Source organism: Monopterus albus, unplaced genomic scaffold, assembly GCF_001952655.1.
Source record: "Monopterus albus unplaced genomic scaffold, M_albus_1.0 scaffold22.1, whole genome shotgun sequence".
In the NCBI taxonomy this organism is placed as follows: domain Eukaryota; kingdom Metazoa; phylum Chordata; class Actinopteri; order Synbranchiformes; family Synbranchidae; genus Monopterus; species Monopterus albus.
Genome location: NW_018127902.1, coordinates 316,473 through 337,622, shown reverse-complemented (window position 1 = coordinate 337,622; position 21,150 = coordinate 316,473). Strand labels below are relative to the sequence as shown.

The following is a 21,150-nucleotide window of genomic DNA, read 5'->3' as shown; positions in this document are numbered from 1 at the left end:
GGGGCTGAATAATTTTGCACGCCCAATTTTTCAGTTTTTTTATTTGTTAAAAAAGTTTGAAATATCCAATAAATTTCGTTCTACTTCATGATTGTGTCCCACTTGTTGTTGATTCTTCACAAAAAATTACAGTTTTATATCTTTATGTTTGAAGCCTGAAATGTGGCAAAAGGTCGCAAAGTTCAAGGGGGCCGAATACTTTCGCAAGGCACTGTATATACAGTACACACAGTTTATCAGTCATCATAGTATGTGGTTTTAGCAGTTAGTATACAAATAAATACATTTGAATATTTTCTATGAACTTGGTGATGAAGAAGGGGTTCAGAAGAGAAGCTCACACAATCACATTGTCTCCTTAAATATATTGTATTTATTATGACCAGAGAAATTACATACAGGTGCCAAAATCATAGTCTTGAAACAGTTCTTAAAACATGTTATCAGAACAGAAGACTTTAGGAGGCTCCACACTCAACCAGTTAAAGCCAACTTCCCTTTGAGACAGTAGCTCATATCCACAGGGATGAATTTGAGCTGGAACAAGACAAATCTGGATCCGGCAAATAAACTGAATACATGAATAAAATATAAAAGGTTCAAGGTCATAGTTTTGTACAACTAGCCTTTTACAAAAGAATAAAGTCTGAATAATTAAATACAATATAAACAGGCAGTGAGGTTAATTATGTCACAAAGTAACCAGACCGCCAGGTCACACTGGGTCAAGTGCACGCTCAGTGTAACCTTATGTTAGCCAGGGAGTGGAAATGCAAAAAAGAGTTGCAGATGAGTTTGCTAAAGTATTTGAAGTCACAGCAGGGCGAAGCTAGTCAGAAATCAGAAGCCAAACAGGCCAGTTATAAAGCTTCCAACTGTTAATAACAAGGTTAGTACAAGTTAGTCTGATGATGAGGATATGGACTTTAAACGGACTGAAGCAAAGCACAGAATAACATGACAGAGGACTCCTGTCGACATTTATAAATTGCCCTTGCAAATGCATCTCTTCTTATGTGATTTTTTGGATCGTGACAAATAATGTTTTGCCTTTACGTTGCTCGCTTAATGTGGAAACTACAGATGCATCGATCACTGCAGAAATTCTCTTCATTCTGGGACCTCCTCTCCCACACTGACACCAAGTGATATTCCAGGACCTCATAATTTACAAATTAAGCACTGCATAGCCAATATGCCCTTAAGTGTCTATTTTGGAGTGTACTGTGTAATCCCCATTACCAATTAAAATTCATTGTGTTGATTTGCAGCACTAATGTGGCATTATGCACCTCCGCTAAAGAGAGGTGTTTACTCAGCTATTAGTTACACAGTGAAGTAGGACTGTTAAATACCATGTATTTGATGAATTTATAGGCATGTTTCATGAATTTTAAATAAAGGATTTGCCAAAAAATATTTTTAAATAATATTTATTATGTTTTGTTTTCTATACTTCTCTAATGATGTTAATAGGTATAATGGTCTGCATATCTAAAATGGGAGGAATTTACATATGAATAAAAAGGGTGAATTACACATTGTATTCCTGGCAGATAGTAATTTACTTAGTGGTTCTGCAGCTGGTGCTACAGCATGCACAGACATATATACACACTTATAAAGAGATGCTCTCCACCAGCCCTTGAGAACGCTGGCAGCCTACATGGATAAGAAACATTGTGTGAACTTCAGCACCCAGCATGATAAGAGAAAAATGATCAAAAACAAATTTCAGCACAAGTTCTAAGTAACAATGTTTGTTTTGTACTTTTTCAAGCAGCAGCATTTGTATAAAGAAGCAGGAAAACACATTGATCATAAGGAGCAGAAATGTGAAACGAACTCATTATAAGATTTGTAAAGTGCTGTGTTGTATCGTTTGTGCACGCAGAGCCAGGAAGTGTGTGGGCAGTTGAAAAGGCAGAGAAAAAAAGGCTCAGTTGTTTTTACTTTTGAAAATGAAGTGTTCAGTATGCACCATGTCAGTTTCAAGAGCATGAGGGGGCAACACAATGTCTCTCCTTAAGTCTTGTTTTGCTTTACGTGCCTATGGAGCAGGAAGAAACAGCTGCTTATCAAAAACAACAGTCAGCATGTGTTGAAAAAGACTGATTCATCCATAGCCTGTTCTTTGTGTTACTCAAGGTCTTCCTGGGGTTATTTCTACCACTCTGTGACTCCATGTTACATCAGAGTTGGTCAATTAACTAGGCTGGCTGTCTCATCTGCCTCTCTCAGTCGACGTGCTCAGCTCTTGAAAAACACCTTTCTGATCTTCACTTTCTCACATGTTCCTGCAGTTTACAGACTGCCAGGGATTCAATTTGTGCCACAGCAATGTCCCATGCAATTCAAAACCTAATCACCAGGTGAGATGGGACTCTCTGCCTCCAGAAAGAAGACCTCTGACTACCTTGCAAAATCCACAAGAATCATTCTTATCAATCTGAATTGCTACGAGGAGGAAGAGGTTTCAAAGGAAGCAGATAGTGTATAAACACCTTGACCAGCAATTGAATCCTTGTGCCTAAGACTGAAAATCTACAGTCAGAGGCTATCGGCTCCATCTCCATGAACCCTACTCTGAAAATCTGACTTTTTCAGATATTCCAAAGTAAATTTAACTCCTTATGCTTCCTTAATACGCACTGTGTCATATATAAATTACAGTGGCTCCCCTAAGTGTCACAAATGTCCAGACAAACTCTGATGTGAGTGTGCTTGACCTCGTGGCTCAGCTTCTCAGCTGTGCTTCACTACTCTCTTAATAGTGTGCAGAGCTCCTCTCTCCCACCTACCAATCACTTTGATCACCATCATTCACATCAAAGTGTCAATCACATCACAGGGCAGTGGGGCAGCTGCAGTGACGTCACACATATGAGGAAATAATAGCCCTCCAGTGTAAAGTATATGTACTTGTATCTAACTTACACAGAGTCTGAAGGCCAGATATAAACCTGGCTATTGTCTTGTTAATGTCCTCCCTCCAAATAGTTGTCAGTGTCTGACTGTTAAGTTTACTTAATTTGAACTCGATTGATGTAAGGATAGTTAGTACAGGTATGGAGCTGGAGCCAGGAGCTGATTAGCTTAGCACAGCAAAACAGCTTGCCTGGCTCTAAGTCTAGCATATCACCAGCGTCCACTACAGAGCTCAGGAAAGTGTTTGCTATCTGCCTAATCTCAAACGTCTTGGCTTCCTGCCGAGATGGTGGTACTGTATGTCTTTAGGGTGGTATTGTAGAGTTTTGGAAACTCTATCTCATCTCACATACTTTAGGTTATGTCAACTGTCACCTCTTTAGAAGAACGCTGAAAGGTCATGGGCAAACAAGGTCAGAATCTGAAAGTGATTGAACACTGAGTACTATAGTAAAGCTTTAAGTCTAAGCAAAGCCCAAGGTGGCACAACCACAGGGTGTTGTGTGTTTTGGTGTACAACAGAGCCTGTGAATGGAGCAGAGCACGAGCGAGTGGCGGATTCTGGACAGAATGCAGATCTGCTTTTTTAAGGAGGAGAGAGATTCATCCTATGTCGCGCTCCAATTTCTCTCCGGTGCTGCTCACATAACGAGCCTGAAGCATGCCCAAGCCTGACCGAGAATGCATCTGTGTCTTTCACAACACTTTCATCCAACACTTTTAAGTCACAAATCAGCCATTGCGAGCTTAATTATGGTGTTCCTAAAGTACTTTAAAAGGAAACTCAAAGGTCATACAGGTGTACTATATATATTTACTGAATTAGGCCCAGTGATTCATAGAACTTTACTTATGACTTTTTGTGCTATATTCCTTGTTACATAGGCCTATCTGTAATTTGAAACAAATAATTTCTATTTGGAAAATAGTTGCCATTGTTCTTTGGGAAGTAAAGTGAAATACAGGCAGATGTTGTCCCCTTTTTTGGAGTGAGTGGGTGTGATTTGAGTGGAGTGGGATTCAATCTGATTTGAGCGTTGAGTGATAATGTGTGGAACGGCCTGGTATGGCTTTGAGTGGGGGAGCAGAGCGGGTGAACAGCTCCATGAGCGAGAAGCAAAAATTCACACCACTCCAGTCTGCTCATATGCTCTGGTGTATAATTAATATGGATTAATTTATTTGAAGCTGAACCCCATATGGGGGTGTAAAGAGTGTAACTCTACAATTATGTAGAAATTGGGTTCTTACACTTTTGTTGCACCACCAGTGGAGTGGTAATTCAGTCTACTTGCTTCATTTAGAAGGAATCTTTGATTTAAACTTTCATACACTGATCAGTCACAATATTAAAACCACTGGCAGGTGAAGTGAATGTCTTGTTACAATGACTCCTGCCAAGGGGTGGGGTATGTTAGGCAGCAAATGAACAGTAGGTTCTTCAAGTTGATGTCTAAAGACAAGGAAACTCTGACAAAGCCAAGTTGTGATGGCTGGAAGACTTGATCGGAGCATCTCCCGAACTGCAGGTCTTGGTGGGTGTTTCTGGTCTGCAGTGGTTAGTACCTACCAAAGGTGGTCTAAGGAAGGACAATAAACAGTGTCATGGCTGCCCAAGGCTCACTGATGCGTGTGGGAAATGAAGACTAGCCCGGGTTGTGCAGGTTGCTGGAAAACCCAATGCTGGTTTTGACAGAAAGGTGTTAGAACTAACAGTGTATCACAGCTCACTGCGTATGGGGCTGTGTAGCCTCAGACTGGCAGAGTGCCCATGCTGACCCCTGTCCACTACTGAAAGTGCAGCCTCAGACTGGCAGAGTGCCCATGCTAACCCCTGTCCACTACTGAAAGTGTCTACAATGGGTACATGAGCATCAGAACTGGATCATAAAGCAATGGAAGAAGGTGGCCTTGTCTGATGAATCACATTTTCTTGTATACGGTTTACATGCCGGCTACATGTGTGTCATTACCTCCGCCAAGGTTATGTTTTTGCCAGCATTTGTTTTTTAAGAGCATATAGGGTATGGCCCATGGAACAACTGATTAGATTTTGGTGCTGATCTGTATCATAGTTTGGATACAGGAATTTTTGTTTAAGATTCTTCACCATTGCGAGTGCTGGAAAGTCTGCAGACTGTATGTGAGCTCCCTTGTGGCCAAAGTGCACAGCTGTGCTGCTCAGCACATACAGAAACAAATCCCAAGGATAGTGATGGCTCCCTATTCAATGTCGATGGAAACTGAGTGCTGTCACTCAGTACACCACGCTATGTGAGATGGACTGAAGGAGCTCACTGAGGCAACAGCCCAGAGCTGGAGAAAGACTGGGTCACAATCAAGGTCAAAGTGTTTATTTGTCATATGTCACAGTAAGGAAACGTGTTTCCCTGTACAATGAAATTTTTACTTTGCCGTCCACACGAATTCCACATAATACAAATGAAATATAAAGTAGATGAGCAATAACACAAATCTAAATAGGCAGTAAAATCACAAATCTAAGGCACTTTAAAGCAGCAAATGAAGGAAGCAAATAAAAATACAACAAGAACACAATATAATGCAGAGAGAATATATGCTACGTGGGAGCCATGGAGTGTAAATACTCGGCAGTGGGTGTGCAATTATTCATGTGCGAAATGAGTATGTAAACAGTACAGATGGAATTACATGTCAGCTGTTTAGGAGTCTGATGGCAGAGGGAAAGAAAGAGCTTTTCAGTCTGCGGTCCTACATTTCACACTTCTGAACCTCCGGCCAGAGGGTAGAAGTGTGAACAGTCCATTCTGGGGGTGGGTGGGGTCTTTGAGGATGGAGGCAGCTTTCCTACACACTCTGCGGTGGTAAATGCTCTGCAGAGAGGGCAGTGGAGTCCTGGTGATCTTCTCCGCAGTCCTTACCACTCTCTGCAGGCGCTTGCAGGTCCGTGGCAGTAGTGCTGCTATACCAGACAGTGATGCAGCTGGTCAAGATGCTCTTGACGATGCAGCTGTAGAAGTTACAAAGGATCCTAGGCGACATGCCAAACCTCCTCAGCCTCCTCAGGAAGTACAGCCACCGTTGGGCCTTCTTGACCAGCTGTGTGGCGTTAAGTGTCCAAGTGAGGTCCTCACTGATGTGGACACCCAGGTATTTGAAGCTGCTCACCTCTCCACCTCGAGCCCCCGGATGAACAGCGGCTGATGAGATCTCCTCTCCTTCCTCATGTCCACTATCATCTCCTTTGTCTTGTCCGTGTTGAGGCTGAGATTATTGTCCTTGCACCATGACACCAGACCGGCCACCTCCCTCCTGTAGGCTGCTTCGTCCCCGCCAGTGATGCGACCAATCACTGCGGTGTCGTCCGCAAACTTCAGGATGATGTTGTCTTTGTGGGAGGCGACACAGTCGTGGGTGAACAAGGTGTAGAGGATGGGACTGAGGACACATCCCTGTGGGGTGCCGATGTTTGTGATAATGCTTGTGAGACCTTGATGGCAGAGATTTAGAGCCAGGCTCAAAGTTGTTATCATTTTCATCTGTAGAACTGGCATTATGCCATTTTATTAAGTTTTGACATTTTTTTCAGGTGACAAAGTAACTACATGGATTGAGAATGTGTGGTCAGTCTGGAACAACATCATCATCCAAGTAATACCAAGTTAGAAATTTGAAATAATTGAATGCTGCTGCCTCAGTATTACATAATGACGAAAGTAAGAACACATGAACAGTGAATGTGGTGAATCTCAATCAGTGGTCTTTGATAAAATGCTCTTATAGAGCCCTAGCGCAATAGCACCAGTGCTCCTGTTTGATTGTGAGTTACTATACCTATTACAGCCTATAGTTTACTAGCTAGCTCTTTCCTACTTGTTCACCTTTAATACATCCATGATGAGAACAAGGAGCACGTTTCTGCGACTGGGTGTGGTCTCTGTCTTCACCTGACAAACCCACAGTGTTTCAGACCAGAGAATACTAATTTTTCATGATTTATGTGCTGTATTTTGAGCACTGAAAGTACTTTTCCAAAGCTTACACAACAGTGTGTATTTTAGAATATGCAGTACATATTTGCATAGAAACCTAATAACAGACAATACCCATAATATTAACACATTTTTACCTCTGACATCTGAGGTATCCGTGGACATGGCATACACAGATGCAGCAGGTGGAGGGTAATTCCTGCAGTGGGTCCGAGTGTGATGTACTCATAGAAGGAAGAATTATAAACTTTAGTTTGGACAGCTATAACCCCTTGACAACAAAAGGGTCTTGTGTTAAACCATTCAATGAGTACACAGTGTATACAGAGTTTCTACAGCTCAACAGTTAAGATGAGTGTAATGGTGTTGGAGGAAACTGTGGGACACAGCTTTTGACTTACATGAAACTTTTCAATGACTCTTTGAGCTAAAAAGTTTGATATCAATGCCTAATTTATTTCTCAATTCACTAGTGTTCTGTAGTTATTCTGGATGAAAATCTGTGGAGTGATATTTTTGTTTTATAATCAATAAATGTCTCTATTTGGCCAAATACTGTATGTTACACACGCAAGGAATTTGTTTCCGGGTACAGAACAGAGGCAGCCATCTGCAGCACCAGCTCATGGCAACTTGGGGTTCAGTGTCTTGCCCAAGGACACTTCAATATGTAGACTGCGGTTTGCAATGTAAAAGAAAATATTAATTTCGTTAACTTTTTTTTTTAGCAAAAGTAAGCACAAAAGTGCATTAAAACAACTAAAATAAACTTGAGCAAGGTGAAAGAAATCACTTCATATGAACTTTTAAATTTGAGAATTTTATATCTCATTGACATTTCAAGAGACTCAAAGTGTGAACATTTGCTGGAAATTCCATAGGACACATGGAGACATTAATATATTTGTTAATAGACATTAACCTGGGATGTTCACATAGGCTAATGAGGGGAACAGCTCTAGAAGGTGACATGAGAAGTGTCACAGACTGTTGTGTAAGGAATGATAAAGAAGCACTAGACAGAGATGTGCAACTAGCCAGTCAAGGTATGAATGGGCTTGGAAAACATTCATAACATTACACAATTTTGTGCACATGCAGGCAGGGACAAACATGTGCTTACATTCTGAGTTTCAAAATCTGCCGGTGCAGATTCTGTCTGGGCCTGTAGATAACCAAGCAAAGTTACCACCATCCGGGTAACTACTACTAGGACATTTGGTTAAAACAGTTTTGCACACATTCTCTGGTACATCAAAATTAATAGCAAATGCATTTCTGTGGTTAGAAGACAAACTGTCCCTACTTACTGTTAATTAAAGTGGCTGTGAAAAAACACAAGCAGAAATAATACTGCATGATTGAATAGAACTTAAGAGGAAGAAAAAGACAGGTGGGAGCAATAGGAATGATACTCTTGGGAGCACCTAAGAGCCCTTACAGAAATAAAATGTGTGTTCCTGAGGCCTCGCTGAGAGAGCTGTGACATATTACCTACAAAGTGTTTAATTTTTGTCTAGAGCCTGCAGACTCTGACTACTACAGAGACAAAGTGTTTTGCAGCATATAACTTCAGACTAAAGGAAGTAATGACTTATTTGTGAGCATTTCACGTGGGACTGTTGTTCCAGAAAAACAGAGAGAGACTAGGAACCTGGTTTGTTTATGGGCATATGCAGCCTGATGGCAAGTAAACACTGCTCAACAGACCATGACAGTGTCCGCCTGCTGAGCACTCCCAAGCACATACCCGAAGGATCGCTTAGCCCACACAGTGTCTTCAGTTATGTTTGTTGTCTCAATGTGTCTTTTCTGTTGTTTTTTTTTATTCTTTCCTCTCAGTAGGAAGAGCTACACAACATGTCTGAAAGCATGCAGATTAGACCCCACTCATGTTGCAAGTGGATGTTCACAACCTGATTTGGAAGCTCACACTGTAATTGCAGTATGTGCAGGATGAGTGTAACCAAGACAAAAGGTGCATGTGAGCAAAGTGCCGAGAGAGAGAGAGAGAGAGAGAAGAGATGTGGTGGAAAGAAATATAGACACAAATTATGAAGTAAGTAAAATAAGATTATTTATATAGCACCGTTCTAAATCAAAATATCACACAGTGCTTCACACAATGTTTAAAGGAAAAACTAAATGATATACAATGTAAAATAGAAATGAATACTAAACAACTACAACTGAATAACAGTGTTACTTAAAAGCAAGCCTTAAGATCCTTTTTAAAAGCGTCCACAGTGTCCACAGATCTTAAGCCCACCTGGAGAGAGTTTCAAAGTTAAGGAGCCAGAACTTCAAAAATCTCCTTTTGTTTTGTGTCTTGAACAAAGAACAACCAACAAACCCTGATCAGAGTTGCCTTAGAGACCTACTGGTGGCATAAGACTGCAGTAGATCTCTGATGTAAGCAGATGCCTGACTATGCAGGGCTACAAATGTAATTACAAGGACCTTGAATTGAATTCTGAATTTGACTGGGAGCCAGTGTAACAAAATGACATTTATGATTTAATATGTATAAATTTAAAAGTTGTGAATTTTTAATGGAGTGCAATCCATTAGTTCTCTATTCATTCTACTTAATAGAGTGCCGTAGGGATGATGTTTTTATGTAAGCCAGCCTGGAACTTAGCATCACTCTGGTTTGCTCAACAAAAAGCCAATGGGATTTTACCATGGGCTTTTGGATTACTACAGAAAATGAGCTCTGTGACAAACAACAGTTTATGACACATACACGTTTTATTTAGGAAGATAATCATCACAAGTGAACACCACTTTTAGTAGTTTTGATGCACAAATACAATTGTCAGAAGTAAAAAGCTATTGTTATGCTATAAACAAACTACAGCACAGTCCCATGACTTCAGCGTCACCACTACAGTTTCCAACTTATAATTTGATTTAGAACATTTACCTCTTCTACAAAAATCCTTTTCTCTTAGAGTGACTTGATCCAGCTAGTGATCATGGCTGGGTCAGTTGGAATAGCTTGCTAATGTGCAAGTTTAAAATCAACCAGGCCGTAATCTGCATGATGATGTCTAAAATCCCTGACAGCCTCTGGTCTCATTTAGCCACTTGTTAGCAACTGCCTTTTTAAGACATGTAAAAGAATTAAAAATTACTAGTGGGGCATTTACAGAGGTATTGTTTTTCACAGAACAAAGCATAAAAATGTGTTGGCCTTGTGTTAATCACATACATTATTTCAGGCATCTAACCAAAAACCCATTCTTCAGGGAGACAGAAGCAAAAGTGTAAAAATGCTGACTCAGTTCCAGGCTTTAGGACTCACTACTATGGCACTTGATAATTAGTTTAGCCTAAAACTAAAGAGTCTGAGGCCTTGTTAGCAGCCCTGCGAGACAGTTCTACTTAATGCACAATGGTGCTTTGAGTTCAGTGCTAACATCAGCATAAAAAAACATCTTGATACCTTCATGGGATTGTCACTGTATCTACCGGTATATTACATATGGTCATTTTGCTAGAATAACCGTATTCAGGTTGCAGAATTTGAAACTGACATAGTGGATGCTCTATCGTCAGCTTTTAGAGCTGCTGTGTGGCCACCTTTTAGTTTTCCCATTTCAAGAAATGACATGGGCTGACAGGAAACTGACAAATACATAACATCTTGAAAATACTGCCAAACGAAGGCAATACTAGCCTAGTTTAGGACTGATATGGTCCTGGATACATCTCACAGAAACCTAGGACACAGCTGCATGCAATCCTTTAAAGGAGATGACCAAACAAACCAGACACATATGCTTAACCACTTTGTAATCACTCCTAAGTATTTTATCTTGTAAAAGTAGCCCATAGAGTTTGAAAAACACCTCCAGTAAAGCAGAAATCCACCTTTATGTGGCTTGTCCGAGTCTATTTCAGCATCTTGTTCTCCTTGTTTTGATATGCCAAACAGCAATTTGCTCACTTCTGCCTCCACTGGTCGACACAGCCACCAGACAGGGAACGTTAAACCTGCCTGGGAGTACTAAAACACTGATGCTTCACTGTGAAGGATGACTCATTTTGTTTACAAGATCCAGCTACTGCAATAATATGTTGTTTTATTTTAGTTCATAAAAAGACTGCTACTGACTGCTGCATTATCTTTTATATAGATTTATGTATATACATTATACAAAAAATTCTTATTTATCATTTAATAAGGGGCATTTTTTCATTTTTTTCCTACATTTTTAATGTTGTATCATTGTATCATGGACTTTCTACTGTGGCAATATCATATGAGTTTTTGGTATCATTACATCCCTACAAGCTACTGTAACATGCCCACAACATTGCCATTGCCATTGTCCACAACAAAATCAGCTGTTTGCCATGTGTACTATCTAAGTCAAGTATGTTAGAATGCTAATATTTGCTATTTAGCATAAAATAGTAATTTGGCCATAACCCAAGATAATGGACAAATTAGATTTTGAGCTAATGGTCAGACTACATGAAAAGTTAAGGAATCACCAGACAGATGTGACAGTTCATCTCCAGAGAAACCTGAATATCAAAATTAATAGAAAACTTTCCAATAGTTATTGAGACATGTGACTAAAAACCACAAATATCAACCATATCATGGTGCTAGAGGGAAGGTCAATTGCTCACCAGAGTCACTGCAGTTCATCCTCTGGGAACCATGTGTCTGTGTTTTTGTGCCATTCCATTCAGTAGATGTTAAGATATTTCACACACTGGTGGTGCTACAGAACAAGCCAGGGGATGGCCAAAATCATGGCAATCCATCCAACAGCTGTACTGTAGAGATACTCTACTTCAGTCTAAACCAAAGTGGTAAACTGGCTGAATGACAGACACTGCCATCCAGAGTCATGCTGCAGCCAAAATGTCAAATGTTACAAACTCCACAAACTATCAGACAATACAGTGTTGTATGAGTTCTAGCGTAACCGCTTTTCCCTGTTGCACAAATCTTGTCAATTTAGCCATGTGTCTGTTCTAAATTGCATTTGATTTCTACCATCTTGAATGCTCAGCTTGTAAATATATTCAATTTATTGCTGATCCCAAAACTCCAAATGGCGTTGACAGCCATCTCTGAAAAATAACAACTGATGAAGGCTTGATGGTATAGAGAGAATGCCAGTGCATAGCAGAGATGTGACTCTGGTGAAACAAATTTTTGGGGTTGATGGCAAACTGGGTGTTGCCATGGCTATGAGAAGGCATACATAACCATAAATAGATTCCCTCACACCTAGAGAGGTAGTGTGAGACCGTCAATTGAGATGGCATAAGTAAGTGAGTTTCTCACAACGCTTCAAAGAGCATCATGTGATCGACTCCTCAGTAATTGGTGACAGAATCTTGATATATTTCTTGTGTGTCTGTTTTAGAAAACCTAAGACACTTCTGTTGTAGTGTTTCATTTTATAATTCACCTGCTTCTGTTTGCCTTTGTGGGACATGCTCCAGTGGGACTTGTCCTGTGTCTTTGGAAACTTAAGTGTAAACGTCTAATGCTGACAATATGACAACCTGAACCCACCTGGCTGACAGACCAACGTACTTAATGCCTGACATTTCATAATGTAAATGTGCTGGTGCATTATGTACAACCATTTGAGCAATATGCCACAAGGCTGACGGTGAGATGGCTTTTTGCCTGTAACCCTTTTTCTCAGAATTCCAATGCTGCTCTTCCAGCATTAAGAACTCAGCAGAAATTTGTTTGGTCAGTTGTATTTTAATCTCTGTTTCATTTATTAAAGATGGAATTTGGTTGCTAAGAGTTGTTATAAGTTGTTATCAGTATAATTCTGATAAGGTGACGTAAAAACAGGAAACATTTCATTGGTTTAATGATGACTTTTATGTGCCTAGATTCTCTGTACCAGTTCATTGATTACAGACTAGAATGACACCTTGATGAGTGCTGTCAGGTGTTTCAGATGGGGTTAATTAAAGCCACATGCATAAAAAATTTCAGATTTTGATGACCATCGGTATCAGACCGTGGCAGACAGCAGTCACAGTCATGCCACCCATGAACCCCACCTAGAGGCATTGACAACAAAGGGCTCAAACCAACGTAGAATATAGAGTGCACCACCTTCTCAAGGATCGTATAATAATCCACACATTTACACCAGCAGAATAAAGTGAAACATGGTCTCATGTGCAACTCTGCAAATATTATCTTTAAAATAAATACATTTTAATAAAATTACATTCATTTTAATTACATCTAGGCCCTTTTGGCTGTTGTAGAGGATGCGGTTAATTTATGATTAAATCCAATTTGTGTTGTGACAATTTTCAAGTTAATATATAAAATTTGCTGTGATCTAAACTGGTTAAAAAGGGTTAGTACCATGTGCAAAGTAACAGATTATCCAGATTAGCTATAACACTTTATTTGTAGGTAAACGTGATAGCACCAGCAGCATCACTCATAATCCCATGAAATAAGACATAAAAATGAACTGATGTCCTACTATTGAATGAGACGTATGTCTTAATATGTCTCAACTGCAGCAGGACCTGTTCTTTAGATCTTTCCTTTCCATTACCACAGTGCTGTCCACCTACACAGCTCAATGCCACGAGTTCACACTAGTTCTCCAGGAGCTGTCAGATAGTCTTTCTAGAAAATGCACAGAAACCAGTAACTGAAGCAGAGAGACACAAAGAAAAGATTGACAGAAAGTGCAAATACCAAATAAATAAATAATAATAAAAAAATAAAAGATTCTAACCAAATCACAAAGTATATCCTGGAATGCATTAAAGACCCAGTTTAATGAAACACTGTAGCCAGGGGTCAGGTTTTCTACAGTTTTAAAGAAGGTTATGTTTTGGATTATTACCTAACATAGTACAAAACTTGGGTCAAGACCAGATCATGGATCTTTAGAGAAAATATTTCCCAAAGTCTAGTTTTAAATCAAGACCTTTCAAGCTGAGGGGAAATGCTAATAAACACGTCATACTTTTTTTTTTTTTTTTTACAATGCTGCTGATATTTCAGTACAAATCCTGTATCCATGTCTACAGCCTGCATCTGTGTCTTATGAAAATGATATTTTGTCATCGTTTACTAAATTCAGTACAGGTCATTTAGCTGCTGTGTGCATTTTTACTCACACAACATATGTTTTTCAGTGTTTGCTATATGAGGCTTGTAGGACTCCTGTGGCCAACACTTCACGAGTCATAATTATAACCATCGATCCAATGTGAATAACAGGCTTCAAGGAATGTGGGATGGTTAAAAGATGAGCTTAGTAAATGCCTTAAAGGTTAACTATTAAGAACAGCAGAGCCTGTATCGGTATCCTTTTCACTTTAGCTCCATGGCATGTTGTTGACTCATCTATTTATTTATACAGCAGCTCAGACTGTAAAGACGGAGGACATCAGTTCCTGTTTATAACAGTATCTCTACATATTTAATGCAGGATCCTCTATTCTTGCACGCCTTGCAGTTGTTTGCATCAATTGAAGGAATAGGGGAAAATTGTTCCATAGCTTTTTTGTTTTGAGGGTAAATGCAAATTAGCAGAGACAGAGAAGCAAAAATAACACTGGAAAATTGAAAAATCCTCATAAGGGGTTTTCAGTCTTTTTTTTTTCTTACTTCCACTGTAAGGCCACTTTTTGTCATGAGCTACACTAGTTTGTCAAGTCCACAAAAACACCTGAGGCACTGGGGAATGTCAGTCAGAAGTAAAGTGCAGGACATGGGAACTGGTGATATGTGTTTGACTGTAATTGGTTTTGTTATACACAGGGCTAAGTGATGTGGGTGTAACGCCAAGCTGGGCAGCTGTGGAGCGGTCAGGACATTGACTCATGTAGGGCCAGTCTGAAGAAAAAGGCTCACTTTTTATCAGATTGGCACTTTTTGAGGGAAATGAACCATTTCAGGTTTTTATTTCCTTCGATTCTCAGTCTGTGATAATTACATTTTGATTCTGAAAAAAAAAGAAGCAGTTGTGCCGAGATATCAGCCCTTGCAACAACTGAATGCTTTGTTGTTATTGTTGATGATGATGATGGTGATGATGTTAAGCTTCACAAAGACTTCTCCCATGCTAATTAAAGATTAGAGCAACCTGTATAGCCTTAGATAATCACTTGGGATATAACATAATGTGCCTTTACCTAGATTCCAATTCTTGCTCAGATTCGACTGAAAACAAAGCTTTTCTCGTTTTTAATCCTACATCCAGTATGTGTTGTCTCCAAACACGGAACAAAAATACAACATAAAAGGCAGCTGGTAAAAGAAAGAATAAAATGCTTGGCACCATGTACGACATCGTGCACAAAGACACATCCAGCAGCGCTGCCAGCTACAACACAAGTGAACACACTGCACATCAATGCTTCAAGCAGACAAAGACTCCAGGGACTCAGAGACAAAATTAACCTGGTCGTTTTCAAGTGACTGGGCATCCTGGCTTTCAGAGACCTAACTGACTGGATTCTAATACCAACTTCACTCATTTTCTCCTATGTTGTGTTTTAAGACTGAGGTGGAGGATCTTTTAATAAATTCCAGCAATTGAAACCCTGCTGAAAATGTGGGATTGAAGAGATACGGTTGCTAGTAGGAGCTGAACGCAGGTAAAGGGCATGGTTGACATCACCATGACCTGGACAATGGCATCTAACAGTGTGGCAGACAACACTCACACACTTAGGAAATGCTGACTTTTTGTGCCCTCTAAACTCATTAAAAGACATTCTTCACCATTCGGGGTGTCATCATCTTAAATTTTTACTTTAGTTTTTGTACGGATACCAAAACAGTACTTCAGAGTTGAGATAAGAGCATTTACTGATCAGCAATCAACAGAAAAAAGATGCATCTACTTTCCTATTTCAGCAGAAGTTTAAGTTATTTTTCAAATAAAATGTCAAAAACCTTTGGCTCTAAAGATCCTTTGTACTGTAGGATTTATTTATCTTTATATCACTGTAAACTGAATACATTTGGATTTTTGAACATTGATCTGTGATTCTGAAATAACAAATAGCAACAATTTTGAATCAATAAACTAAAGAAATAAATTACTAAAAAATAAATTACATCATAATCTAATAATAATCAACTGTGCATTTCAAATACCTTTCTTCAAGGAATATGAGTTGTTGTTTTTTTTGTTTTATTTTGTTTTTTTATAAAACATTTTCATATGTATCAAAAGCAGAATTCTAATATACTGAGGTTTAATACCCAGACTGGTGCAACTGCCGCTGGTCATCTGATTAGGGAATGTGTTTCACACTGAACTCAAATACAAATCCAGTAATTGAGCGATAATGTCCTCCCTCCGTCACGTCAGACTCCTGCCACACTGGTAAAATGCTGTTCTTATTCCTGCCATTACATGAAAGAATCCAAGGCTAACAAGCAAAAAGCCTGAGAAGAGTGGATGCTCCTCAGCTCTAATGTTTGCAGGTGCTTTGGAGCCTGTGGCTCAGGAAACCTGGCTTCAGAAAAGGAGGGGGAGGGCTGAAATTGCTTAACCTCTCCCACAACCTACAGCTCTACTTGAAAATCCTGCCCGCTGGTCAGGGATGCTTCGTGCTCCACATGAACAGCTATCCCGACATCAATTCAGCTGCTCAGACTGAGGAAGCTACTCAGACAAAGCCCCCTTCTCTCATTCTCCCTTCTGTACTGTCTCCCCAACAAATATTAACCGTCACCTGGTCGATGCATTTTTAGGACCAGCCTAAATTTGTGATCACATTATTAAGGCTTTAAAAAAATCTCACTTGAAATTACAGAATAAAACAGCTAACCTGTTATTCTCCTAATGCTATTCTGTGCTAGAATTCCTTATTTCACTGAAACCCAAGTATTCATTCTATGTTGATGAAACATCAATTGTTTCATTTCATAACTTGAATGTTTAAGCAAAGAAGTGGGGGACTGTGCATCTCTTTTACTCTCTCTCTCTCTCTCTCTCTCACTCACACACACACACATTAAACAGACAGATACTTCTCCCGAGGACAGTGTGTCCACCTGACGGCCGACATAAGCACACTTTGAGCTCCTCTGCATTCGCGCATATGGCAGGTAATGTTTAAACTGATCATAATAATTGACTTACACTGCTGTTCTGGCCGGACCAGTGCACCATAGCCTGGTTGTGAGATGAATCCCCGGTCAGGGCAAACGTCGAACTGTTAAGTTTTAGCTCCTCCTGCCTCGGACCCACGGCTCTCCGCTCCTCTCTGCTCCAGCGCAATTCAGAGCGCGTCACTCTGCGTCCAGCCGCCGATCTGGTTCCATCTCCCGGGTCTTGAGTCTGGGCTGAAGCGGGATCATCTTTGTCACTGTTCCTTCTGGGACGCTTTCTGTTCCGTGTGGCAGAGATAAAACCAGTACCATCACTAGTTTTCTGCTGACCACTCATTTTGACGTGTGAAACTTTATTCTTTGCATACTCGCTCGCACCAGTTACACCTTTTGCGTTCAAGTTGTCTGTATTCCGTTTCAGCCTTAGCTCCTTCGGATCTGAAGCGCACTCAGCGGTCCCAGTTGCGCAAACGAGCTGCCGACTTTCGGCACTTGTAGTCCCGGATCTCTCTTCCCAGTCCCCGTGTCCAAAAACTTCACCCTTAAACTCTTTTGCAGATTCATTTGCGTCAAATTTCAGCAGTAATTGCTGCGCACGCCACTTATTTCCAGGTTGGCATGACCTGCAAGTTATCTCAGCTTTGGCGGCATAAAATAAACAGAGTATCATCAAACGCGAAAACCAAAGCGCGCTGTGCCACTTTGGCCAAAAAATGACCCCCCTCTCCATTGCTGGCGACAGAGACGGATGCTGTGGATGCAGGCGGTCCTTTTCCCCACTCCTCTCTCTGCCTCTTCAGTGTGTAAATTGCCGTTCGGCTGTAGGAGAGGAACTGCTGCGCAAGTTGTGGCGTTGCCCAAATGCAGTGCTGTAAAAAGTGCTACTGAGCCTAAGTGGTCCAAGTTGAAGGATTTGATCAACTGAAGCACTGCACGTATGGGGGAGGAGCTGAGGACCCAGACTGGAGATGGAGGATAATGTTGCAACTGTCTTTCTCCATATATTGTTATTTCCCACCATATGGGCAGTTATAATTAAAGCACTCAGTAATATAGTCATTTTGTTCTGTTGCTCTTTTATTTCTCCTCACAGCCACATTTCAGAGGGATCATCCTCGTAGTGATTTTATCACCAGCCTCCCTCCAGGGAAAGTATACTTCACTTAATTTAGCAAATGAAACCGAATTGTTTTACCTACTGTGTGATGAACCTGTTTAGAGTCAGTCGTTTTGGGTCTCAACAGAGGCTTTCGGTAATTGGAACATATTAATACATTTTCAATTAAGCTCCGTGTCAGACACGTAGATTCTATGACTTATTAAACCGCAATAAAGAATTCAACAGCCCACATAGGAACTGGGATTTTTCTCAAATCATTTCTATCTGCATGTGGTTTGCATCTGATCATGCTTCCCTACAGGATGATATGATGGTGCTGCATTTGGTGTGTATGCACCAGACCAGCTGAGGCCAAGCTGGGAAATCACCGAGGTGAAACATTCAACCCCGATTGAGTCATGAATATATACATTCTTTGCCAAAGAGAGAGAGAGACAGAGAGACACAGAGAGAGAGAGAAAGAGAGAGAGAGACATCATGTTCAACCATATCATTTTGTCCCAGCAAAAATTCAGTCTCAGGCAACAAGAATGAGTGGAAACAAGACGACTGGAAGTTTGTCTCTTTAATACTGGCACTGCAGCTCTCTGTCTAATGTGATTTCTGATTAGTACCACAAATGAATATACAAATGGTCACAGACTACTACAACAGCTGGCTAGTTTAGTTCACAGCAGAGGATGCTGCCAGGAGGGAATAAAATGGGCAGATTGTGCCTTGAGAGGTCATTCGTTTTACCACAAGCTATACTGTACCACAAATTAAGATTAATGAGTAAAGGATTGTAGACTTTGTGTCAAATTCTACCAAAAGGCACATTTCATTTTGGTGTCCTGTTTAGATGAATGCTTCCTCTTAACACATGTGTTCTGAGCATGTGTTGAATATAATTACTTTGGTTTCAGGACAGCCATGTGTTGATAATAACTCATCTGTGCTGACTACAACTCAGTACTGCTCATTCTGCCACATTCGTTCTTCGTTGGAGCGTGGAACTAGTTCCTGAGCCACCAGTTTACCCACCTTTTTTCTCTTCACACTGCATGAATCATAACAAAGTCATTTGATTATATTCATGTTTTAAATAGAACTTGCACTGGTTCCTAACTATATTACATGGGGACAAAGTTTTTAATAAAATATTACCTGTATCTTTTCAAAATGAAACTGTTTGGTTTTCTGTTATTTGATTTATTAGACAGTTTAGCAGAAACACTTTGTATTCACCATCATATCACCATTTAAATGATCAGTCACCCAAATGAAATCCAAACTGAGTGTCACAAACAAACCCTGTTGGCAGAAGAACTCTCCGAGACGGCGTCAGCCCTGTGCAGTATGCTGAGGCATTCTCCGAGGTCCTGAACCTGGTGTCAGCAGCTAGGAAGCTATCTGCGGTGCTCCACCTGTCCGCATCAGTGGCAAAGGTTAGCACCGCTGTGATGTCAAATTCTTAACCTCAGCCGTTCTTTTGACCCAGTATCCGTATGGCAATTACATCCATGTTAGGCTATTTCACATTACCTGTTTACTTAACTTGTTACTACATAGTTGCTTATCAAACAGATAAAAAGCAGTATTATCATTCATTTGGGAGTGTGTTTCTGTCCAACAATATTCATTCTCTTATAGCTTTGCTTTTGGTCTCTACCAACTTCTGACAGAAGCATCTGACTCTTTAGCTCCTATATGCTTTGATATGCTCATAGCTTGATAACTTTGTCGGTTTACAGTATTACCTATTGGACAGTTAGAGTACAGTGAGTTTTTAGAGCTGGTTTGCTGAAAGCAGCTGCCTGCTGTGTCCAATGTTTGTAGAGCGACGAGAGGGAACCAGAACAACAAGCTGAGACTATAAAGCCTCAGGTTCTGGTGAAAATTCTCTATAAGTTTATCATGAAGAGCAACCTCATTCACATTTTCACATTGTTTTCACATTAATATAATTCAGTGAATTAAACCGATTAAGCAAACCATTCATTTTCCACAGCTTATTTGATCTTCACCCAACTTTAAACATACCACAGTTTCTGTGCACAGATATTGTAGAAAGCAAGAATTAAGACGTTGGTATTGGATGTACATTACAACTCCTAAGTCTTATCTACAATAGAGGCTTTCAGACCTGTGGATAAGCTATCCGATCAAGACTCGCATAAATCCAAGGGGATCCAAAGATAATAAGAGCCAATCTGAAATCTGATTGAGCCAAACATTCAGAGATAGAACACCAAGGCTGGCTGAGGCAGCTGCAGCCAAAAATACTGTAGTAGCAATACAAACAAATTTTCCTGGTGCACAATTTATTCTTGCGGCACTTCAAAAAAATAAATAAATAAACATTTTTCTCCAGTGGTGATTATTAAGCACTGCATGATCAGCGCATATAATAGTGAGTGTGATTTATCTTAGATTCCTGAGGCGCTAATCCTGCAAAGGTACGCCACTGAATACAGCCCAACATAGTGCAGGTTTGGTTTGATCTGAATGAGACCTGTGAAGTTGTCCAATCTACACTATCCTTGCCTTTAACTGCTCTGTTATAGCTACATACAAAACTGTCTGCATAGGGGTACAAGAGAAAACATGTTTTTTGTAATAGGGATGCAATGACCCCTTAAATTACACTCTTAAACTAAAGTCTGATTACACCCTCCCTTTTTTTGGGAGCGATCCTCCCCCAACCGTGTCCTACCAGAGGCATTAAAGATGATAAGTGTTGCCTCTCCTCATGGCACACAGCATTAAGCAGACATATTGTAGCGGATTAATGGTGCTGCAATGGACAAGGCCCACATGGCTTGCAGACACTTATCAGCCAGTCTCTGCCATGGGGGTGTGTGTGTGTGTGTGTGTGTGTGTGTGTGTGTGTCTCATCATCTCCTGTCCTCGCCTGGACTCACTATCTATTCACAGGGAATCAATGTCCTGCCAATAGCAGAAATGGATTTTTGAGATTGTTGCAAGTGGCAGTATGCAGGCCTGAGTTGTCTGATTTGTAAGTACCTGCTCAGTCTATGAATACACAACAA

The 21,150-nt window shown here is 40.3% G+C and overlaps 1 protein-coding gene across 4 annotated transcripts in view; it reads right to left on the bottom strand.

Annotated features, from left to right (window-relative positions):
- sorcs1 (sortilin-related VPS10 domain containing receptor 1) overlaps positions 1–17,880 on the bottom strand; it is a 195,071-nt gene extending 177,191 nt beyond the window's left edge. For all 4 annotated transcript variants that reach the window (XM_020594144.1, XM_020594146.1, XM_020594147.1 and 1 more), the window contains exon 1: positions 17,030–17,880. In XM_020594144.1, coding sequence (XP_020449800.1) covers positions 17,030–17,728 — 699 coding nt within the window. In that variant the 5' untranslated portion in view covers positions 17,729–17,880. The remainder of the gene's footprint in view (positions 1–17,029) is intronic.
- Between the last annotated feature and the right edge of the window lie 3,270 nt (positions 17,881–21,150).